General features: G+C 53.2%; 1 protein-coding gene and 1 long non-coding RNA gene across 2 annotated transcripts in view; one reads left to right on the top strand and one right to left on the bottom strand.

Moving 5' to 3' along the window:
• Positions 1-1,741: 1,741 nt before the first annotated feature.
• On the bottom strand, positions 1,742-3,826 carry LOC134731240 (uncharacterized). Its single transcript, XR_010113434.1, has 3 exons — positions 3,781-3,826; positions 2,552-2,623; positions 1,742-1,995 (listed from the first exon to the last, which is right to left on the bottom strand). It is a non-coding gene; the product is annotated as an uncharacterized LOC134731240 (long non-coding RNA).
• An 18-nt stretch (positions 3,827-3,844) lies between these two features.
• The window catches only part of LOC100984543 (bone morphogenetic protein 8A), a 34,544-nt gene continuing 16,964 nt past the window's right edge, over positions 3,845-21,424 (top strand). The window contains exon 1 of the mRNA XM_034961943.4: positions 3,845-4,192. Coding sequence (XP_034817834.3) covers positions 3,859-4,192 — 334 coding nt within the window. The 5' untranslated portion in view covers positions 3,845-3,858. The remainder of the gene's footprint in view (positions 4,193-21,424) is intronic.

Below are 21,424 nucleotides of genomic sequence, written 5' to 3'. Positions count from 1 at the left end.
CTTCTAGGCCTCTTGGCAGCAGAAGCATGTGAGACCAGCTTGACCTCCATCTTCCCAGATTGTGGGTTATGGTCCAGAATCTTACCAAGTAATTAAGGTTTTCTGGGGTTTTGTGGCAAAGTTCAGCTGGCAGCGGCACCAACAAAAAGTGCATTTCTTTTTTTTTCTTTTCTTTTCTTTTCTTTTTTTTTTTGAGATAGGGACTCACTCTGTTGCCCACTGGAGTGCAGTGGCGCAATCTGGGCTGACCGCAACCTCCGCCTCCCAAGCTCAAACGATTCTCCTGCCTCAGCCTCCTGAGTAGCTGGAGTTACAGGCACATGCTACCATGCCTGGCTAAAAAAAAGTGCATTTCCATTCAACAAATGCCTGTACACAAGACCATGTAGGAAATAACAAGATGCTAGGAAAAGGGTTAAAGTATAATCACAGTCCTGGGCCGGGTGCGGTGGCTTATGCCTGTAATCCCAGCACTTTGGGAGGCTGAGGCGGGTGGATCACCTGAGGTCAGGAGTTCAAGACCAGCTTGGTCAACGTGGTGAAACCCCGTCTCTACTAAAAATACAAAAATTAGCCAGGTGTGGTGGTGGGCACCTGTAATCCCAGCTACTCGGGAGGCTGAGGCGGGAGAATTGCTTAAACCTGGGAGACGGAGGTTGCAACGTGAGCCAAGATTGCGCCATTGCACTCCAGCCTGCAAGAAAAGAGAAACTCCATTTCAAAAAATAAATTTTATATATATATATATATATATATAATCACAGTCCTGTGATAGAAATGCTAAATGAGGAAGGAAAATTTGGTGTCTGCTGGGGCCTTGAATGATGCAATAACTAGCTCATATTTACTGACTGCTTACTGTAAGCCAGTGATTGTGCTAAGTGCTCTATATACATTCTCACTGAATACCCTTAACAGTTCTATGATCATTAGCCCCCTTTTCTTGATAAGACACTGAGACTGAGAGAGGTTAAGATCACAGAGTTGCCAGGTGGCTAGGGAAAACCCTTGTTTTGACACTACTTTCTCCAAGAAACCTACCCCACCTCAGTTCCCTTCCAGTCCTAATGTTCTGGATTCCACTCACATGTGGTCTGCTCCCACTTCCCCGCTCCTCTGCCCTTCCAGCCACTTTGCTGGCTCCTCTGGGAGCACAGCTTTCATTTTGCTTTGGGAAATTGCCGTGTTCACCAGCTGTCACCCCTGTTGCTGTGGGGGCTGCTCAGGGGCAGGGGGCTTGTCTGCTCCATCTCTGGTTCAGGGCACAGCACAGAGCAGCTCACGGTGGTTGTTGCTGAACTGAATCGTGGGCAGAGGCCCTTGGAATGGCTAAAATCTGCTGTTTAGGTTTATGGGAATGTGAAGCCCGTTGTTTAGAGAACACAGCTCTATCTCCACATCCTAAATTGAGAAATGATTTCTGTTATAAGAATCAGCCCAGCACTGGGCAGCTTGCAGTCTAGCTGGGAGCCCAGAATTGCACAAAACAAACCTGAGAATTGTACAGGCTGGATCTAGGGCCTCAAGTGATGTGCAGTGGATTCAAAAGGGGCGTGCAGAGAGGACAGTGAAGGGGGTGTGGGCAGGAGATTCCGAGACTCTGACCAAGATGACATGGGGACAAAGCCCTGTGGATTCAGCCTCCTAAACAGCTTTCTCCTCTGCGCCTCCACCCCATCACCATTAGAAACTCATTGTCATTGTACCCACCCCCACATCTGATTGCTGTACCTGCCTCCAACTGCAGGGCCCTGACTCCTGTCTCCCTCTGATCCATATTCCGTTCTGCTTCCAAGCTCTGGTCTTGGGTACTTTCAACGGTTATTCTGCATTATCCTTAGCTCAGTATCCTTATGGGACAGTCCCAGTCCGCAGGGTAGCCCCGGCTTCTAGGCGGTGGCATCCACATCTGCTCTGCCCGGAGCTGATGCAGGTGCCTCATGGGGGGCGCTCTGGGGACCGCGCAGAAAATTTACGAGCAGTGTGGAAATATACCTGTTGGGTAAAAGACAAACTAGGCATGTGTTTAAGGCACCAGCAAATGACTATTTTAAGAATTTGGTGTAGAAAATTTTATTGAAGTGATGACTTCAAAATGTGATTTTGAGGGCATTATACACTTGCTTCGAGGTTTAATCTTCAATCCACATGGCGGGGCACCATAATCTCTGGTGCCCAGGGCCCTCGTCTAGCCCCTGTGAGGCCCTTTGCGGTGCCTCCCTTGCCAGCCCCTCCAGCCTCCGCCATTTGCCCCCTGGGCTCTCCAGGTTCCACTGCCCCCCTGCCCGAGCCCAGCTCCACTGCTGTGTGACCTGGCATAAGTCCCTTAACCGCCGTGTGCCTCAGTTTCCTCATTTATTAAAAGAGGAGGTTCCAGTGGTATGTACCCCCTAACGATGTGCAAGCATCACAGAAATGACACGAGACACACACTCAGAACATGCCTTAGCGTGGCAAGTGCTGACTGTTGCCATTATTAGGCTCCCCAGCCGGGGTCTCAGGGCCTTGGCACAAGCTATTCCCTCTGCCTGGAGCATTTTCCTCCACTGACCTTTCCTGGCGCTCCAGGTCAACTCCAGGAGCCTTCCCAGTGCAGTCTAGGTGCCTTCTCCTTCCGCAGCGCCTGAATCACACAGGAATATTTATGTAAGGCGAGAGCGCGCCCAGGGAAGAGCAGGTGTGCAGAAAGGGACTGAGTCAGTCGAGACGTTTCCGCGGGGATCCTTCTCTTGGCAGGCCTGCACCGGGGCCGTGGGGACTGAGAAGATGTGCACAGGTGGCTCCCGAGTGCTCGGGAAGGGCCCCAGAGCTTCTGGCCCAGCTGGAGGCAGGAGGCGGAGCCTCCTCCGCAAAGCTGGATCAGTACCGGGGACGCAGGGCGCACAGCTAGGGCTGGCGGGGGCGGCCCGACTGGGGCGCTGCCCGGGCTCACGCGGGAGCCAGGTGGGGGACGCAGGGAGAAGCAGCCGAGCAGGTGCCGAGAAGGAGGCGCCCGCAGAAGCGCATGCAGGGGCCACGGGGAAGGCGCCAGGAGGCGGTGAGGGGCCGCGGTGGCCGGAACCCGGGCCGGCTGCTGCGGGCAGAGGAACATGCCCCACCCGCGGGGCTTGGCTGGCACCGCCCGGCTCTCCAGACGGGGCTACGGCCGCGTGTCGGGCCCGGTGGCGACCCCGGCACACCACGGCGAGGCGGCCGGGTGGCACCACTGGCGGGACCGGGACGGCGCCGCGGCCTTAGGATCTCTGCGCCGAGGCCTGCGGCGGGAGCCACGACGGCCCTGACCACGCTGACGCCCAGGCTGCGGGCTCCTCGCCCGGACCAACCGCCAGCCACGCCGAGGTCGCACCTCGGGGTCGCCCCCCCCGCAGCACCTGCCGCCGCCCGGGGCTCCTAGCGGGCGCGGCCTCCGCGCCCAGGCCCCGCCCCCGCGCCCCCATTGGTCAGTCCCGGGGGTGGGCGGGCGGCACAGACGGCTGAGCCTGGGCAAGGACTCGCGGGAATCGCGCCGCCCGGGTCGCTGCCGGAGCTCGCCGGTCGCCCCTGCGCTGCGCGGACCGCAGCCACAGCCGGACTGGTGGGAACGGCGGCGACAGACGGATTGGCTGACAGTCCCAGTCCTCAGAGCAGCCCCGGCCTCGAAGCGTTGGCGTCTGCGTCCGCGTCAGCGTCCGCTTGTCCCGGAGCCGGGGCAGGTGCGCGCGGGGGGCGCTCCAGGGACCGCGCTGAGGCCGCAGACGCCGCCCGCCGAGCCCCGCCCCCTGCTCGCCGAACTCAGCTCACCGTTCGCCGTCGGGGCGTCCCCGGGCCCAGGGGCGGCGGCGGAGCTGATGTGCGCCCGCTGAGCGCCCCCGGCCCGCCATGGCCGCACGCCCCGGACCGCTCTGGCTTCTGGGCCTGACGTTGTGCGCGCTGGGCGGGGGCGGCCCCGGCCTGCGACCCCAGCCCGGCTGTCCCCAGCGACGTCTGGGCGCGCGCGAGCGCCGGGACGTGCAGCGCGAGATCCTGGCGGTGCTCGGGCTACCCGGGCGGCCCCGGCCCCGCGCGCCACCCGCCGCCTCCCGGCTGCCCGCGTCCGCGCCGCTCTTCATGCTGGACCTGTACCACGCCATGGCCGGCGACGACGACGAGGACGGCGCGCCCGCGGAGCAGCGCCTGGGCCGCGCCGACCTGGTCATGAGCTTCGTCAACATGGGTGAGTGCGGCCGCCCGCGCGGGGACCCTCGGAGTAAGCTGGCTGCAGGGGAGGGGCGCGCATCCGCGGGCGGTGCCGGGCCCTGGCCGAACGGGGAATCACAGACGGTGGACGCGAACCACAGGGGAGTGGGACCGCCGTGGTTAGGGAAGGTCTAAGGGTCATGGGGGCCCCCTGGGCTGCGGGGTGGTCAGGAGCAGAGTGTGGGGGACTGTGGACTCCCAGGCGCTGCCTTCACCCTGCCCCAAACACGCCCAGGAGTAAGAATCAGGTGATGTCTTTGCCCACCTGGGCTGCCCCGGGAAGACAGCCTGGTCCTGGGGAGACAGGTGAGTAAACAGAGGCCGGGATGCTGTCACTGTGATAAGGACAGTACTGAGGAGAGGGACAAAGTTCAGCGTGGAAACCTGTGGTCACATCATCGGAGTGACCAGAGCTGAGTCGCGTGCCCTGAGTCCACAGCAGGCTCTTCCCTGTGCGGAGCCTGGGTGGGGTGCGGCTGTCAGGGGAGCGGCTGGGGAAGGAGCAGACTCAGCTCGCTGGGGCAGGGACTGTGGCCTTGTCACCCTGGGCCCTGCACTTAGCATGTGGCCTGGTATAGGGTGAGTGTCCTGTCCTGTGGAGTGGCCCAGTGGGCAGCTGGACCCACTGTGTTCTCCCAGGCAAAGCCGGGCTTTTCCTGTCTGCAAACATCTTGTATCAAACCCTGGAGCTATTTATTCCTTAAGATCTCAGATTTTTCTTTTCCAGTACTAAACTCTTTGGTCTATGCTCGTGTAGTTACTGTTGGTCAGGTCCCCCGTCTGCTTTGCCTCCTGTCTGTGGCTAGTGACAGGCCGGGGTCTGGGAGCCAAGGACCACAGCTCAGCCCGAAGTGGGGGAGCTGTGGGGCTGAGAGCAGGGAGTGGGTACCTGCCCCAGCCACCAGCCTCCCTCCACAGACAGCATCATTAATTCTTCATCCTCCCGACAACCCTGATAACAGCCACGGTCTTCATCCCCATCTCCCAGATGAGGACAGTGAGGTTCAGAGAGGCAGCGCCATGCCTAGGACAGCGCAGCCTCTATGCTGCTGAGCCAGGACAGGCCCAGGAAGCCTGACTGTCCATCCAGGGCTCAATGAGATGACATTTCTGTTGTCAGGTCAGGCTTTCAGGGTGCAGAGAGCTTTCTGAGGAGTCTGGGCTGAGGAACACAGGGGACTGAGCCGCAGCAGGTCTTGTGGGGCCATCAGCCATTTGCTTCCTACACTAGGGCAGAAGAGGGCATGGCCAAGCCTCTGCTTCCCGCAACCCAGAGCTGGTGGTGGAGGCGAGCAGCAGAAGGCAGCCATTCACCATCGCTGAGCGCCCAGTGCCAGGGACAGGACTCTAGCCAGTGGGATCTGGATGCTGCCTTTGTAGTTAGAGGACAGGGTGGGGATGTGGGACAGAGGAGACCATCTGTGAAGCTGGGGCTGGGGCTCTGTCATTAGGACAGGCTGACACTGGGCTCAGGACCAAGAAGAGTTGTGGATGGAGTCGTCCAAGAATGTCCCTGGGGGAGCCGCCCATCAGAATGAGTCACCACCCAGCCCACATCCTACCTCCTCTGGCATCCCCTGGGTCAAGGCCTGCACAGCCTGGTGGGGCTGTTGCTGTGAATTGGGCAGGGCCCACCCCTCTGTGTGACCTTAGGGAAGTTCCTCACCTTCTCAGCCTTGGTTGCTCCTTATAAAAGGAGGTGCCTGGTGATCTGTCCTCAGGGTTGTTGTGTGATTGGTAGAGGGGCAGGAGTAGAAAGCCTGTGCTGCTCCCCTCAGAGGGTGAACCTGGACCTGGGCACTGTTGGCCCCAGGCCCTCCCAGCTGTGGCCCAGCCTTAGTGTGGAGGTGACAGGAACATCTCCACATGTCTTGTACACGTGAAACCCAGAAATGAACTCTAAAAGCCAATCAAAGGTGTTTGTACTTATTTTTAAAATGAAAAGTAGCATGTGAACTTTTTCTTTTCTTTTCTTTTCCTTTCTTTCCTTCTTTCTTTCTTTTTTCTTTTTCTTTTTCTTTTTTTTTTTTTTTTAAGAGGCAGGGTTTCACTGCATTCCCCAGGCTGGAGTGCAGTGGTGCGATTATAGCTCACTGCAACCTCTAATTCCCGGGCTCCAGCAATCTTCCTCCCTCAGCCTCCCCAGTAGCTAGGGCTACAGTCGCACACCACCACACCCAGATGATTTTTAAATATTTCTTGTAGAGACGGGGAGTCTCACTGTATTGCCCAGACTGGTCTTGAACTCCTGAACTCAAGCAATCCTCCCACCTCAGCCTCCCAAAGTGCTGGGATTACAGGCGTGAACCACCATGCCTGGCCACATGTGAACTTTCACAGCCTTACAATTCCTCATTTAATTCATGTGAGACTGTTTTGCCAGCCCCATTTCATGCGCTCAGAGAGATTAAATGGCCAGCCCAGGGCCACACAGTACATCCAAGGTGACATCCATGGCTGTGGATTCCAAATCCCAGCTTCTTCCCACACCAGCTCTGAGCACTTCATGAAGACTCGGGGCCTCCAGCGCCGAGGGATTAACAAGCAGATCGTTGTTAGTGGAAGCCCAGGCTGTGGGTGGGCGCAGCCAGCTGTCAGAAAGGCCTTCTTTATTCTGCTGTGCTAACTGCACTAGTAGAACTGTCTCAGAGTAGCTTTAACTGGTAATTACTGAGGCTGGGTGGGGCGGGGTGGGTGGGGGGTGGATAGACACATACCACGATGCTCTCAGTGTTTGGAGGCCCCTGAAGGTTGGTGGCCCCAGAGCCACCATGGGATCTAATAGCAGGGTCGCTGTGGTGTCACTGCCCACACCCAGGCTCTCACACCTGCTTCTGCCAGCTCCACCTCTCCTATCAGCCTCATCTGATTCCTGAAAAGCCAGGCCTGGTGCCCCTAGGGCCCAACTCTTGATGGCAGCCTGTGGGACCCAGAGGGCGGGGCTCTCGCTGGCTTCCCACCCATGGGTTCAGGCCTCTGTGCAGAGCAGGTGCTTTAGGAAGCCAAGCCTGCGTCCTGATGTTCAGAGCCTGCACTGGGAGGCTAGGGCTGGGGTCAGAGCCAGGGACCTGCCTGGCCTGTCATCCATATCAGCCTGTAGACCTGGGCTCTCTTGGGCAGGACAGTGATGGAGCGGTTGGATTCTGTCCCTGGTCTCTCTGTGCTCAGGGAGGGGAGAGCCCTGAGCTGGGAGGCAGAACCCAGGTTCTTGTGCTGCCTGGGCCCACCATTAACTCCTGCATGTCCTGAGCCACGGCCCTTCCCTTCCCTGGGCCTCTGCTTTCTCGTCCATTCTACGGTGATGGCATCAGAAAAGCAAGGTGCCTCCCAGCCCTGACCCTGTGGCTCTGTGGCAGAGGCACCTTCTCACAACACTGCCATGCCTTCGCCCCAGTGCCTCAGGGCAGCCCGGCCCCTCCTGAGGGAGGAAGGATGGCAGGAAGGACCACCTCTGCACGCTCCTTCTGAATCCTTCTCCACCCATCTCAGCAGAGAGGCAGGTGCCCATGTTCCAGATTGAGAAACTGAGGCATAAGCAGGACTAGCAGGCAGAAGTCCAGCCAGGATCAGAATGCAGCAGCTTCATTTTTGTCCTGATCCCTTCCTGAACCAGACAGATTTGCTCCTGTGGTCTCTGGTGGCCATGGACAGGGGTGTTGATGAACAGAGCCGTCTGGATTTGGGAGAAGCAGGACTGAGTGGGAATTCAGGACCTGGCCCGGGTCCTGCTCTGCCCTTGCCAGCCGTGTGACCTGGAAGGGTGGCACCATCTCCGTGGGCCCCAGGGCCACTTCCTTTGGTTCTTTACTAGGGACCTCTTTCATTTTCCCATTCATTCATTCAGCAAATAGTTCTGTAGCACCTACCACGGACCAGGCAGAATTCTAGTTGCTGGGGATATAACAATGAGAAAAGTAAAGTCCCTTCCCTCAGGGAGATGACTTTCTAGTCTAGAGACACATAATACATACATGAGCCCTAAAGGTAATTGTCGGGTGTGCTAGACAGCAATGCCCCATCTGGAAACAGGAGGGGCTGAACAATGGCAGGACAGACAGGGCTAGATTGGGGGTTTCTGACCTGAGACCCACACACAAGGAATTTGCATCCTGACGCCAACACCTGATCTCAGTGTGATCTGGGCTTTCCAGTCAACCTCCCCAAGCCTCAGTTTCCTCCTCTGTAAAATGGAGATACTCATCTTATGGGACTGTTCTGGGCTTGTGTGAGATGATACCCAGCGATGCCCACATGCCCAGAACCTCTGCATCTCTTCCTTCATTGGTATCTCACAATTGCTGTCACATCTGTGTTTGAAAGAGAGGAGGGAGAGGCTCAGAGCAGTTAGGTGGTTTTCCCAAGGCCACACAGCAGGTTGTCTCCCTGCCTCCATGTGAAACACAGCAGCTGCCTCCACCCCAGGCCAGGTCCCCGCCTATCATTAGATGCAGTAAGTGCTGTCGAATTGAACTGAATGTGAATGTGTATTGTAAGCTGAGAAGCCTGTTGTTAAAGTATTTTTATTTTGGGGGAATTTATAGAAATAATGCATGCTCATTCTACAAAATTCAGATTCTGCAGAAGCATGTAACTTGGGTGCCCCTAGGGAGCCCCATTCCTACCAGACAATCCCTCCGGCAACTACTTTCTGATTTTCATTGCCATGGCCTGTTCTTTGAACTTCACATAAATGGAATCTTACAGTGCATACTCTTGCGTCTAGTCTTTGACTCAGCATGCTTCTTTTTCCATTTTCCTCCATGTTGTTGTATCTGTAGTTCTTTTTTTCATAACTGAGTTGTATTCCATTGCATGAATATACATACCACAGTCCATCCATTGTTATGGACATTCGGGTTGTTCTGAACACTTTTATCCACATCCCTCTGTGGATATATTAAAGCAGGGATTTTAATCTTGCGTGTGCCATTTGGGAGCTGTGCGATGTTGAGCAGCTTGTTTAAAGTCCCTGAAACTCAGTTTCCACACCTTTGAGGCAAGGTAAGTGAGCCAGCCTCCCGGGGTTGCATGCAGTGTGGCCAGCTGGAGGCCGACACACAGTAGGAACTTCACAAATGGGGGCTGATCGATTGTGCCCCACTTCTGCGCCATTGCTTGTTGGGTAGCTCCTTCATAGAATACACTTACCTCCATTTTTGCTTGTGAAAACTCCACCCACTTTTAAATGAAGGTGGGTCAGGGTTTCCATAAATCTCTCTGCCCCTACCCCACAATCCCACAGGGACAGGCTCTTTCCAGGCAGAAGCCCCACCTGCATTGCATGCACTTCTCTTAGGATTCCAGTCGCTTTCTGCCTGTGTGACCCAGGGGCTCACCTAGCCCCTCTTTCTCCTACTCCCCAGCAACCCCTGAACAACCTGAGAACAGGACCAATTCTGACTCTTCCCTGCCCCTGCCCCCAACCCCGTGGCAGGAAGTTGAGGGAAAGAGGAACCCAGCAGGAGGCAGGGAGAGCCAGGAGGAGCCTGGGCCTGGTCAGGTGAGACAGAGTGGGGCCGGCCCTCCCTGTCTGTGTGCGGGCCGACAATGGGTGCCATAGCTCCCTGGGCCCTCCCCTGGAACCCCAAGTCCCCACAGGGCCCTGCCTGGAGGAAGGTGGCTTCACAGGCATTCTCAGGTGTCTGTTGATAGGAGGGCCTTGTTGACGGGTGACCCCCATCCCAATATGTCCCATTGAACTCCAGGGCCACTCATTTCACACTGGCCCCAAGTGTGAACATCCACATCACAGGCCTCTATTCTGACACAGGCCTGTAATCTAACCCTGGAAACCCTCTGCCCCTCCTTGGCCTCAGTTTCCCCATCTCTGCAGGGTTGCCTGAAGGCCTTTCCAGGTCTGACCAAAGAATGTGCCCACCCCCTGCCTGCTGATGGGGGCTCCTCCGGGCTGAGGCACAGGGTGGGGAGGTGCACCCAGCCCCCCTCCTCCTGGAACCTCTTTCCCACAGGCAAGAGAGGATGTGTCACCATGACCACTTCTTTCTGGAAAATTCCCACAGTTCATTCTTTCCCGGGATTTCACTGGAGGAATTGCGTCTTTCTTGCTCACATCTCCTGGGATCTATTCTTGACCTTGGCGGGCTTGATGTGGAGGCATGTGTGGGTGTTCCCTTTTAATTTGGGGTCCAGAACTGTCTGAGGCCTGGACCGGTAATTATGAGAGCAGCACCATTTATGGAAACAGCCCTTGAAGCAAGCCAGTGATGAGACCCGGCTGGAAATACCTCAGCATGGAGCCCTGGGCCCGCCTCGAGGCGGTGCTGAGATTTCTGGGTGGGAGAAGCCCCTTCAGGACGCAGAACCAACAGGTCATGAGTCCCGCCCTCCCTTGGCCTGCAGAGGCTATGGGGCCCAAGCCTTCTTTTGGGTCTGAAGTGCCCCTGCCCCACCGCCTTTGCTGCCTGTGGGACCAGCCAGGCAGGCCCAGCCCATGCACCCGGGGCTCTGGGGGAGCCGCTGTCCACCCTCAGGGGCCAGGCCGGGAGAGGAGGCAGGTCCACAGCAACGGGAATGTCGGTGGCTTCTGATGGAGTCACATGAGGACATGGTAGCCACACCCAGACTGGCAGTGATACCCAGCCCAAAGGGCTCTGAGTGCCGGACACTGAGCCGCTGTCCTGGGGACAAGAGGCCCTTGGGAAGAAGGGGCCGGGGCACCCCCGCTCTGGGGCCCCGGAACACAGCGGCCGATGAGCTGACATGCGAGCCTCCCATGTCCACCCACATGGCTCCGTCCCGGCCCTCCAAGGGCTCGCTGTCCAGAGGAACAGCTGAACCAGAGATAGCAAGCCCTGGCATGGGGGCCGGGAGAGGCTGAAAGCCTGACCTGCCTGGGGTCTGAGGACTGGGAGCCTTCTCAGTCGGACTGAGAGGGACGGGGCCGCCCGGGGAGAGGAGCTTCCAGGAGGGACTCTGCAGGCAGAAGGCACAAGAGGCCCGAGGGACAGATGGCAGGGCCAGAGCAGGGAGGGCCCTGGGACACTCTTCCTGTGGGCCCTTCGGGGCCGGGGAGGGTCTGAGGGGAGATGGGACAGGTCACAGGCCACAGGATTCTGCTCTGAGCTGGAGGATGAGGGTGTCTTTTGAAGTCCCACTTTTTGGTCAGAAATAAGACAGATTTAGGTTGTCTGGGTGAGACTAAATTGCCCAGAGCACAAAAATAGCCAGAGCCCTTGTTGATGTCGAGCTGAGGGTCGCAGGGTTTGGCATCTGGAGGCCTAGCCTGGAGTGGCTGGTGGCCATGCCCGGTGAAGGCCACCTCCTGCCCACAGTGGCCTTTCCTGGAAGAGCAGTGTCCTGAGGTTGCCTTATCCGAGGCTGGAGGAGGAGGCTGAGGGCTCTCTGATTGTTTATTTTCCCAGAGCCACGGTGAGGTGGTTCAGAAAGTAACCTTTTCTGCCTCCCATGTGCAGCTCCGCGTGGGTGGCATTGTCTGTCCTGGATTCTGAGCCAAGCCCCCCAGCCGGTGTGTCTCACTGGAACTGGCTGTCACCAGTCCCTGTTGGCTGCAGAAAGCTCTACGGGCGCACTGTGGCCCAAGTGACTTCTCACCTCCCAAGGTCATGCACTGTCACAATATTGGTTGGCAGCAATTGAAGTTTTGAAGTTCTTCCCAAGTCACAGGGCTTCTTTGAATCACTGTGCTGAGTTCTTGGAGGCTGAGAAACAGGATTTCTTGGAGATGAACTGGCCTTGCCTGTCACTCCAACCTCCTCATACACCTCGGCCCCCTGACCACTAGATTCCAACCACACCAGCCTCCTTGATGTTTCTCAAACATGCAGAGCCTTTGTATCCACTGTTCCCTCTGCCTAGAAGGCTGTCCACATCTTCACACAACTGGTTCCTTCTCCTACAGTTGAGGGTATTTTTTTCCCCTTACTTTCCAGGTTTTAGACTAATGAATGGATCCCTAGCATTTTTGAAAGGCAGTGTTTCTCCACTACTGACAATCTTGCCTCCCAGGAAACATTTGGCAATATCTGGAGACCTTTTTAGTTGTTGCAAATGGGGAGGGGAAGGGAGTGCTGCTGTCAGCTAAGGGGCAGAGGCCAGGGATGCTGCTAAACATCCTGCAGTACACAGAACAGCCCCTACAACAGAGAATTATCTGGCCAAAATGTCAGTGGTGCCACAGTTGAGAAACCTGTTCAAGGTGACCCGTGTTTGATAGTGATGATGATGATGGGCTCACCCTTTATTAGATACAAGGTTGTCTTATTCCATCTTGTGTTGTTGTAACAGACTCCCTAAGGCTGAGTAATTTACAAAACAAAACAAAACAAAACAAAGAAAGAGGTTTATTTTATTTTATTTTTGAGACGGAGTCTTGCTCTGTCACCCTGGCTGGAGTGCAGTGGTACAGTTTCAGCTCACTGCAACCTCTACCTCCTGGGTTCAAGAGATTCTCCTGCCTCAGCCTCCCAAGTAGCTGGGACTACAGGCGCCCGCCACCACACCTGGCTAATTTTTTGTATTTTTAGTAGAGACAGGGTTTCACCATGTTGGCCAGGCTCGTCTCAACCTCCTGACCTCAGGTGATCCACCCACTTCAGCCTGCCAAAGTGCTGGGATTACAGGTGTAAGTCACCACGCCCAGCCGAAAACAGGTTTATTTGGCATACAATTCTAGTGGCTGAAAGGCTCAAGGCTGGGCAGCTGCATCTGGTGAGAGCCTCAGGCTACTTCAATTCATGGCAGAAAGTGGAAGGACAGTGGGTGTGTACAAAGAGAGCATGTGGTGAGAGGAAGCAAGAGAGCAAGCCAGACTTTTTAACAGCCTCCCCCATCTAGGGAACTAATCCATTCCCCTGAGAGGGAAACCCACCCACTGGCCCCCTCCTCCATGGCATTAGTCTGTGAGTGGTTCATCCCCATGACCCAGACACCTCCCACTAGGTCCCACCTCCGATCACAGCCACATTGGGGATCAAATTTCAACCTGAGTTTTGTCAGGGATAAAACACATCCAAACTGTAGCAAGGGGTATATTATCTGTACTGTTCACCTTGCTTTTTTCTTTTTCTTTTTTTGAGACAGAGTCTCACCCTGGAGTGCCATGGCACAATGACAGCTCACTGCAGTCTCCACCTCCCAGGCTCAAGCCATCCTCCTGCCTCAGCCTCCTGAATAGACTATAAGCAAAGTGCCATTGTGTCTGGCTAATTTTGTTTGTTTGTTTTGTTTTGTTTTGAGACAGGGTCTCACTCTGCCTCAAAACAAAGAGCTAAAGTGCAGTGATGTGATAGCTCACTGCAACCTCTGATGCCTGGCTAATTTAAAAAACTTTTCTAGAGACAGGGCCTCCCTATGTTGCCCAGGCTGATCTTGAACTCCTGGCCTCAAGTGGTCCTCCTGCCTGGCCTCCCAAAGTGATGGGGTTACAGACATGAGCCATCACAGCCAGCTGGGACATTTTCTTGGAAGTACAGTTTCTGAGTCACAGCATGTATCATTTTGCTAGATTACTGCCAGATTTCCTACCCTAGGGATTGTGCCATTTTGCATTCCTGCCAGCAATGCCCAGAAGTGTTCAGGTCTGATCTTAGAGTATCTTACTCATGAGGCCTTCTCAAACATCACATCTAAAGAAACCCCACACTGGGCCGGGCGCAATGGCTCGCGCCTATAATCCCAGCACTTTGGGAGGCCAAGGCGGGTGGATCATGAGGTCGGGAGTTCAAGACCAGCCTGGCCAAGATGGTGAAACCCTGTCTCTACTGAAAATACAAAAGTTAGCTGGGCTTAGTGGCAGGCACTTGTAATCCCAGCTACTCGGGAGGCTGAGGCAGGAGAATCGCTTGAACCCAGGCAGCAGAGGTTGCAGTGAGCTGAGATCATGCCACTGCACTCCAGCCTGGCCGACAGAGTGAGACTGTCTCAAAAAAAAAAAAAAAAAAAGAAAAGGAAACCCCACACTGGACTGGAATTGGAGGTGCCAGTATGATCTCAGATATTTAAAATAAAAAATATATATGTACCAATACATACAGATGTGTGTTTTTGCACACATTAATGTACACACATATATTTCCTAGCTCTGTGCACTGAAAGGGCCTAAAAGTATTGACACTCCAGGACAGTGAGCAACCCAGTGCCCAAATCTTGGTTTCTAAATCTCTCTCCAAAAAGCAAAACAAAACAAAACAGAACTCCTTGCAGAAATGGCTGATTCCAGGGGTGGGGATGGAAACTCCCAGGATGCACCTAGAGCATCTTGTGGTGCCAGTTAGAAGTGCTCAGAAAAGGATGATGGGGGCAGTCAGAAGGACACAGGAGCCAACCTGAAGGAGCTGCCAGTGGCCAAAACTGGAACAATTTGAGCAATGAAATAAATAACAATAGTATTGGATATAGCCCATAGAATAAAATAAATACCCTTGAATCCATAATGATATAAATAAATAATTAGGCTGGGCACAGTGGCTCACGCCTGTAATCCCAGCACTTTGGGAGGCCAAGGCGGGCAGATCACCTGAGGTCAGGAGTTCGAGACTAGCCTGACCAATATGGTGAAACCTTGTCTCTGCTGAAAAAAGTACAAAATTAGCCATGCGTAGTGGTACACACCTGTAGTCCCAACTACTCAGGAGGCTGAGGCAGGAGAATAACTTGAACCCAGGAAGCGGAGGTTGCAGTGAGCCAAGATCATGTCATTGCACTCCAGCCTGGGCAACAGAGCAAGACTCTGTCTTAAAATAAATATTTAAATAAATAAATAACTGTAGAAGAAAGGACAAGTCTTCCTTTCAAAAGAATTCCAGTTAATAAATGTAGAAGGAAAGAAGGAAATAGAAAATCACTATTCCAGCCTGGACAAGATGGCAAGACCCCATCTCTACAAAAAATACAAAAAAAAAAAGCCAGGTGTGGTGGTACATGACTGTACATGACTGTAGTCCCAGCTACTTGACAGGCTGAGGTGGGAGGATCCCTTGAGCCCTGGGAGGTTGAAGTTGCGTCACTGCACTGCAGCCTAGGTGACCAAGTGAGACCCTGTCTCAAAAAATGAAAAAGAAAGAAAATCACTATTGGCTCATGTCTATGATCCCAGCAAGGTGAGCCAAGAGTTCAAGACCAGTCTGGGCAACATAGTGAGATTTCATCTCTACAAAAAATAAATTAGCCAGGCATAGTGGCATTATGCTTACAGTCTTTCTTTTTTTTTTTGAGATGGAGTCTCGGTCTCTCCCAGGCTGGAGTGCAGTCGTGCAATCTTGGGTCACTGCAACCTCTACCTCCCAGGTTCAAGTGATTCCCCTGCCTCAGCCTCCTGAGTAGCTGGGACTACAGGCACACACCACTATACCTGACTAATTTTTTGTTTTTTGGTAGAGACGAGGTTTCACCATGTTGGCCAGGATGGTCTCGATCTCCTGACCTTGTGATCCACTCACCTCGGCCACCCAAAGTGCTAGGATTATAGGCAGGAGCCACTGCGCCTGGCCCATGTATAGTCTTAACTGCTCAGGAGGCTGAGGTGGGAGGATCACTTGAGTTTGGAAGGTTGTGGCTGCAGTAAGCTATAATCACACCACTGGACTCCAGCCTGGGCGGCAGAGTGAGACCCTGTCTCAAAAAACAAAACAAAACAAAAAAAGTATTTTCCTCACGATATTTATTATTTACAAAATGAAAAATCGTGACATTACAGTGGAGAAACCTGGCAGACACCACCGTAACCAGGGAATCAAATTTCACGCCACTAGTAATAAGATAGATTGGTATCATATTGTCCCATTTGATGCTCTGAGAAGGGCATATCACTTTGAAGGGGGCCTGCCCCTCCACACCTGTGGGTATTTCTCGAAAGGTGGAGATGAGAGACTGAGAAAAGAAATAAGATACAGAGAGACAAAGTATAGAGGAAGAAAAGTGGGCCCAGGGGACCGGCACTCAGCGTACGGAGGACCTGCACCGGCACTGGTCTCTGAGTTCCCTCAGTATTTATTGATCACTATCTCTACCATCTCAGCGAGGGGGATGTGGCAGGACTATAGGGTAATGGTGGGGAGAGGGTCAGCAGGAAAACATGTGAGCAAAGGACTCTGTGTCATAAATAAGTTTAAGGAAAGGCGCTGTGCCTTGATGTGCATGTAGGCCAGATTTATGTTTGACTTTACACAAACATCTCAATGCAGTAAAGAGCAGTATTGCCGCCAGCATGTCTCAGTCGGTGTAGTGTGAGACTCTTAATCTCAGGGTCGTGGGTTCAAGCCCCACATTGGGCGTCAGATGAAGGGGGCCTGCCCCTCCACACCTGTGGGTATTTCTCGAAAGGTGGAGATGAGAGACTGAGAAAAGAAATAAGACACAGAGACAAAGTACAGAGGAAGAAAAGTGGGCCCAGGCAGCACTCAGCATACGGAGGACCCGCACCAGCACTGGTCTCTGAGTTCCCTCAGTATTTATTGATCACTATCTACCATCTCGGTGAGGGGGATGTGGCAGGACTATAGGGTAATGGTGGGGAGAGGGTCAGCAGGAAAACATGAGCAAAGGACTCTGTGTCATAAATAAGTTTAAGGAAAGTTGCTGTGCCTCGATGTGCATGTAGGCCAGATTTATGTTTGACTTTACACGAACATCTCAATGCAGTAAAGAGCAGTATTGTCGCCAGCATGTCTCACCTCCAGCCACAAGGTGGTTTTCTCCTATCTCAGTAAATAGAATGTCCAATCGGGTTTTACACCACGACATTCCAATCCCAGGGATGAGCAGGAGACAGATGCCTTCCTCTTATCTCAACTGCAAAGAGTCCTTCCTCTTTCACTAGTCCTCCTCAGGACAGACCCTTTACAGGTGTCGGACTGGGGTTGGTCAGGTCTTTCCCTTTCCATGAGGCCATATCTCAGGCTGTCTCAGTGGGGGGAGACCTTGGACAATACCCAGACTTTCTTGGGCAGAGGTCCCTGAAGCTTTCCACAGTGCATTGTGTCCCTGGGTACTCAAGACTGGAGAATGGCAATGACTTTTACCAAACATACTGCCTGCAAACACATTTTTAACAAAACACATCCTGCACAGCCCTAAATCCATTAAACCTTGAGTCAATACAGTACATGTTTCTGCAAGCACAGGGTTGGGGCTAGGGTTACAGATTAATAGCATCTCAAAGCAGAAGAATTTTTCTTAGTACAGATCAAAATGGAGTCTCTTATGTCTTCCTTTTTCTACAGAGACACAGTAACAGTCTGATTTCTCTTTCCCCCACACACTTCTGTGGTATTCTTCAAAATCCATAACTTCATTTTAAACATGAGAAAACATGAGACAAACTCAAATTGAGGGGCATGCTACAAATAACTGACCAGTACTCTTCAAAAGTATCAAGGCCAGGCATGGTGGCTCATGCCTGTAATCTCAGCACTCTGGAAGGCCAAGGCAAGAGGACTGCTTGAGCCCAGGAGTTCAAGACCAGCCTGGACAACACAGTGAGCCCTTGTCTCAATAAACAATTGTTTAAAAAATTAGCTGGGCATGGTGGGGTGTACCAGTGGTCCCTGCTACCCCAGAGGCTGAAGTGGGAGGATCACCTGAGCCCAGGTGGTTGAGGCTGCAGTGAGCTGTGACTGTGCCACTGCACTCCAGCCCGGGTGACAGAGCAAGACCCTGTCTCAAAAAAAAAAAAAAAAAAAAAAAGTGTCAAGGTTGAAAGGGAAGGAAAGACTGAGGAATAGTCAGATCGGAGGGACCCCAGGGGAAATGACACTAAATGTATTCATGTATTAATAACATGGGGTCCTAGATTGAATTCTTGACAGAAAAAGGATATTAGTAGGACAGTTAGTAAAATTAGAGAAAAGTCTGGATTTAGTTAACAGTATCAATTTCCTGGTTTTTTTGTTTTTGTTTTTGTTTTTTGAAACGGAGTCTCACTCTGTCATCCAGGCTAGAGTGCAGTGGCGCAATCTTGGCTCACTGCAACCTCCGCCTTCCAGGTTCAAGCAGTTCTATGCCTCAGCCTCCTGAGTAGCTGGGATTACAGGCACCTACCACCACGCCCAGCTAATTTTTGTATTTTTAGTAGAGACAGGGTTTCACCATCTTGGCCAGGCTGGTCTTGAACTCCTGACCTCATGATCCACCCGCCTCGGCCTCCCAAAGTGCTGGGATTACAGGTGTGAGCCACCGCGCCCCCCCAGTTTCCTGGTTTTCTTATACTACAGGTTGGTTATGTAAGAAGCTGTCATTAGGGGAAGCTATCAGGGAAAGAATGTATGGGAAGTCTCTGCACTGTTCATGCCACTTCTCTTTAGATCTAAATAATCCTAAAGTATTTCAAAATCAAGTTAAAAACATAAATAAGGCAGCCCCCACACTCCCTGCATTATTCCCAGTCCCCCTTCTTTGTGTACTTCCTAGCACTTAGCACATAGGCTAATCTTGTTTGTTAACTTTCCTGTTTGTTATCTGACTTCCCTGCAAGCCTGTAAACCCCACGGGGGCAGGAGCTGCCCCATCTTGCTTACCTCAGTGTCTCCTGCACCTAAATAATGACTGGTGCACCATTAGTACTGCTTTAAAATGTACCGAATAATGAATTAATTCATATTCCTGGCTGTGACCAGGAAAAGTGAATGAGGAAAAGTCAGTATTCTTATAAAGCCTTCAGATCATGAGAAGGTAACAGAGTCAGGAACCTCCTCCTTCATGCCCAAAAGTGAAATTATGGGACCCTCAAAAATAGGATCACTGTCCCAGATTTTGCAGATGGGGGAAATAGATGTACTGCCCAGAAACCTTGCTCCAAACATCAATGGCTCCTTTCAGGGCCACCATAGAGAGAGGATTCCTGGCAGGATGTATCTCAGATGATCAGGATCAGGACATTGGCCGGACAGAGAGCATCTCCCTCATGGGCCCCCCAGCCTATCTGAATCTGACAGGGAGCCCTGGAATGAACTTCCCAACCTTACAACTGGCAGCAGAATTTTACTGGGAAAACCCAAGTAATCACATTGTGCAAACCTAGGCCTTTCCCATGAATTCCCTCCATGGACCCTCAAATCAGCAGCCACTGGGAGGCAGCAGCAGGCATTGCATGCTGTATATTGAGGACCTGTCTAGAGGCCTCGAGCGCTTTGGGCCAGTTCCAGCATGGTTTTAATGCCCCATTTCCCAGCATCAGACGGAGGTGGTCCACGGTAGCAGAAGGAGCCCAGCGAGGAGTCAGGGTTCCGTTTCCACGTGTGGGAACATGGGAGGAGATTGTATTTGGTACTTTCTGTCCGAGCCAGAACTGGGGGACCGTCCCAGTGGCATTGCTGAGGTGCTGCCACTCAGCCAGGCATCTTTGGGAGATTCCAGACCTTGGTTCTATGGGAAGGTGGGGGCTGGGCATTCACTGACAAGGAAATGCTCCCGAATAGGGTGGGAGAAGCATTCGCTGGACCATAACCAAGTACTGACTACCGTCAACAAACCTGGCTCTTCACAGTTTTCATTTGACCCTGTTTCAAAGTGTTATTTTGCAGGCGTGGACACTGAGCCCAGAAGGTTAAGTGCCTTGACAAAGATCAGGCAGGTGAAAAGGAGGCACCCAGAAGTTGAACTGATAGATTTCTCTCATTCCATACTTTTATTTAGAAAAAAAGAAAACTAGCCAGGTGCAGTGGCTCACGCTTGTAATCCCAGCACTTTGGGAGGCCGAGGCGGGCAGATCACAAGATCAGGAGATCGAGACCATCCTGGCTAACACGGTGAAACCCCGTCTCTACTAAAAATACAAAAAATTAGCCAGGCGTGGTTGCTGGCGCCTGTAGTCCCAGCTCCTGGGGAGGCTGAGGCAGGAGAATGGCGTGAACCCGGGAGGCGGAGCTTGCAGTGAGCTGAAATCGTGCCACTGCACTGCAGCCTGGGAGACAGAGCAAGACTCCGTCTCAAAAAAAAAAAAAGAAAAAAAGAAAACTGAACGTCTCCCTTTCCCCACCATGGCTGCTGAGTTTCAGATGTGGTCTTCTGATGGTCCTGGCTGGGTATTGTCACTTTGATACTTTAAGTTGGAAAAGCAGCTGTTAACCTCCAGAGCCATGGCCGCCACTCCTATCCCACGGCCCCTGCCCTTTCACAGCCCTGGGTGGGAAGGACAGAATCCCCACTTCGCAGACAAGGAGACTGATATCACACAGGTTGCCCACAGGGTCGGGACTGGGACCAGGAGCCCAGCTACTGGCCAGAGAATCTACCCTTTTCAATGCTCTCTTAGCAGCTAAAGCAGGGGCTGTCTGCCCATGAACCTTCACAGGGGAAAATCTGGGTCCCAACAAATGCTCTTCCTCAGCCCCAGCTTTTGAGAAATATCTTTTCTATCCAAAGGCACAACCACTGGCCAGCTCCAGACCCACATGGCTCCAGCAAAGAAAGGGCACTCCCTTTGCCCAGTCACAGTAATGCCTATTTCAGTGCCACACCCCAGGAAGTTTTATCAGTTTCTGATAAAAATCATTATTTTCCTAAAAAATTCCCAACTTCCAGGCTTGCCTGGAACAGCCAGGGGAGGCAGTTTCCTGTGCTGGAATTCCTGGGTGGTTTATCGATTTCACAAGCCCACAGCACGGAAGTTTGGAACTCAGGTCGGTTCAGTTGAGCAAAACTCTTGAGTCAGCCTGGGTAGACCCACAGGTCAGGCGGGGAGGGAGGCCACAGCACGGGCGTCCCCACAGAGCTGATGGGTTTGTGGGCTGTTCCCTCAGTCCTCGGATCCCACATGAAGTCAGCATGTGGTCTGCCAACAGGGACACCACTGAGCCCCAGGACCCACCCAGCAGCCCTGCTGTGCCCTGGGGCACAAGCACATAGAGCCACGCTTTGAAAGCGGATAGGAGAAGCCGGGACTGAGCTGCTCCATCACTGTCGCATGCCCTGTGACAGCCAACAGCATGGACTGATTTTGTCTTGCAAATGGGGGATTCTTACACAGCCGTGTAACACAGGGGGATCTGCAGTTCCTGAACCCACTGAAATTGTCACCCAAGTCGTGTTGTGTGAGTGTGTTAGGGAAGAGAGCACACGTGTGTAGATATTCATGGTAGGAGGTCCAGAACTCTGCCATCAGTGATCTCTGCCTATGGGAAGAGATCGTGGCCTGCGTCACGGCATGTGAGCAGCCCGGCTCTCAGGCGAGCTTTTGCTGTGTGCCCAGCACCCTCAGGTGCTGTGGGACAAGGCAAGTTCATTTTTCCTCCGC

Source organism: Pan paniscus, chromosome 1 (genome assembly GCF_029289425.2).
Source record: "Pan paniscus chromosome 1, NHGRI_mPanPan1-v2.0_pri, whole genome shotgun sequence".
Taxonomy (NCBI): Eukaryota; Metazoa; Chordata; class Mammalia; order Primates; family Hominidae; genus Pan; species Pan paniscus.
This window is presented reverse-complemented; position numbering and strand designations above follow the sequence as displayed.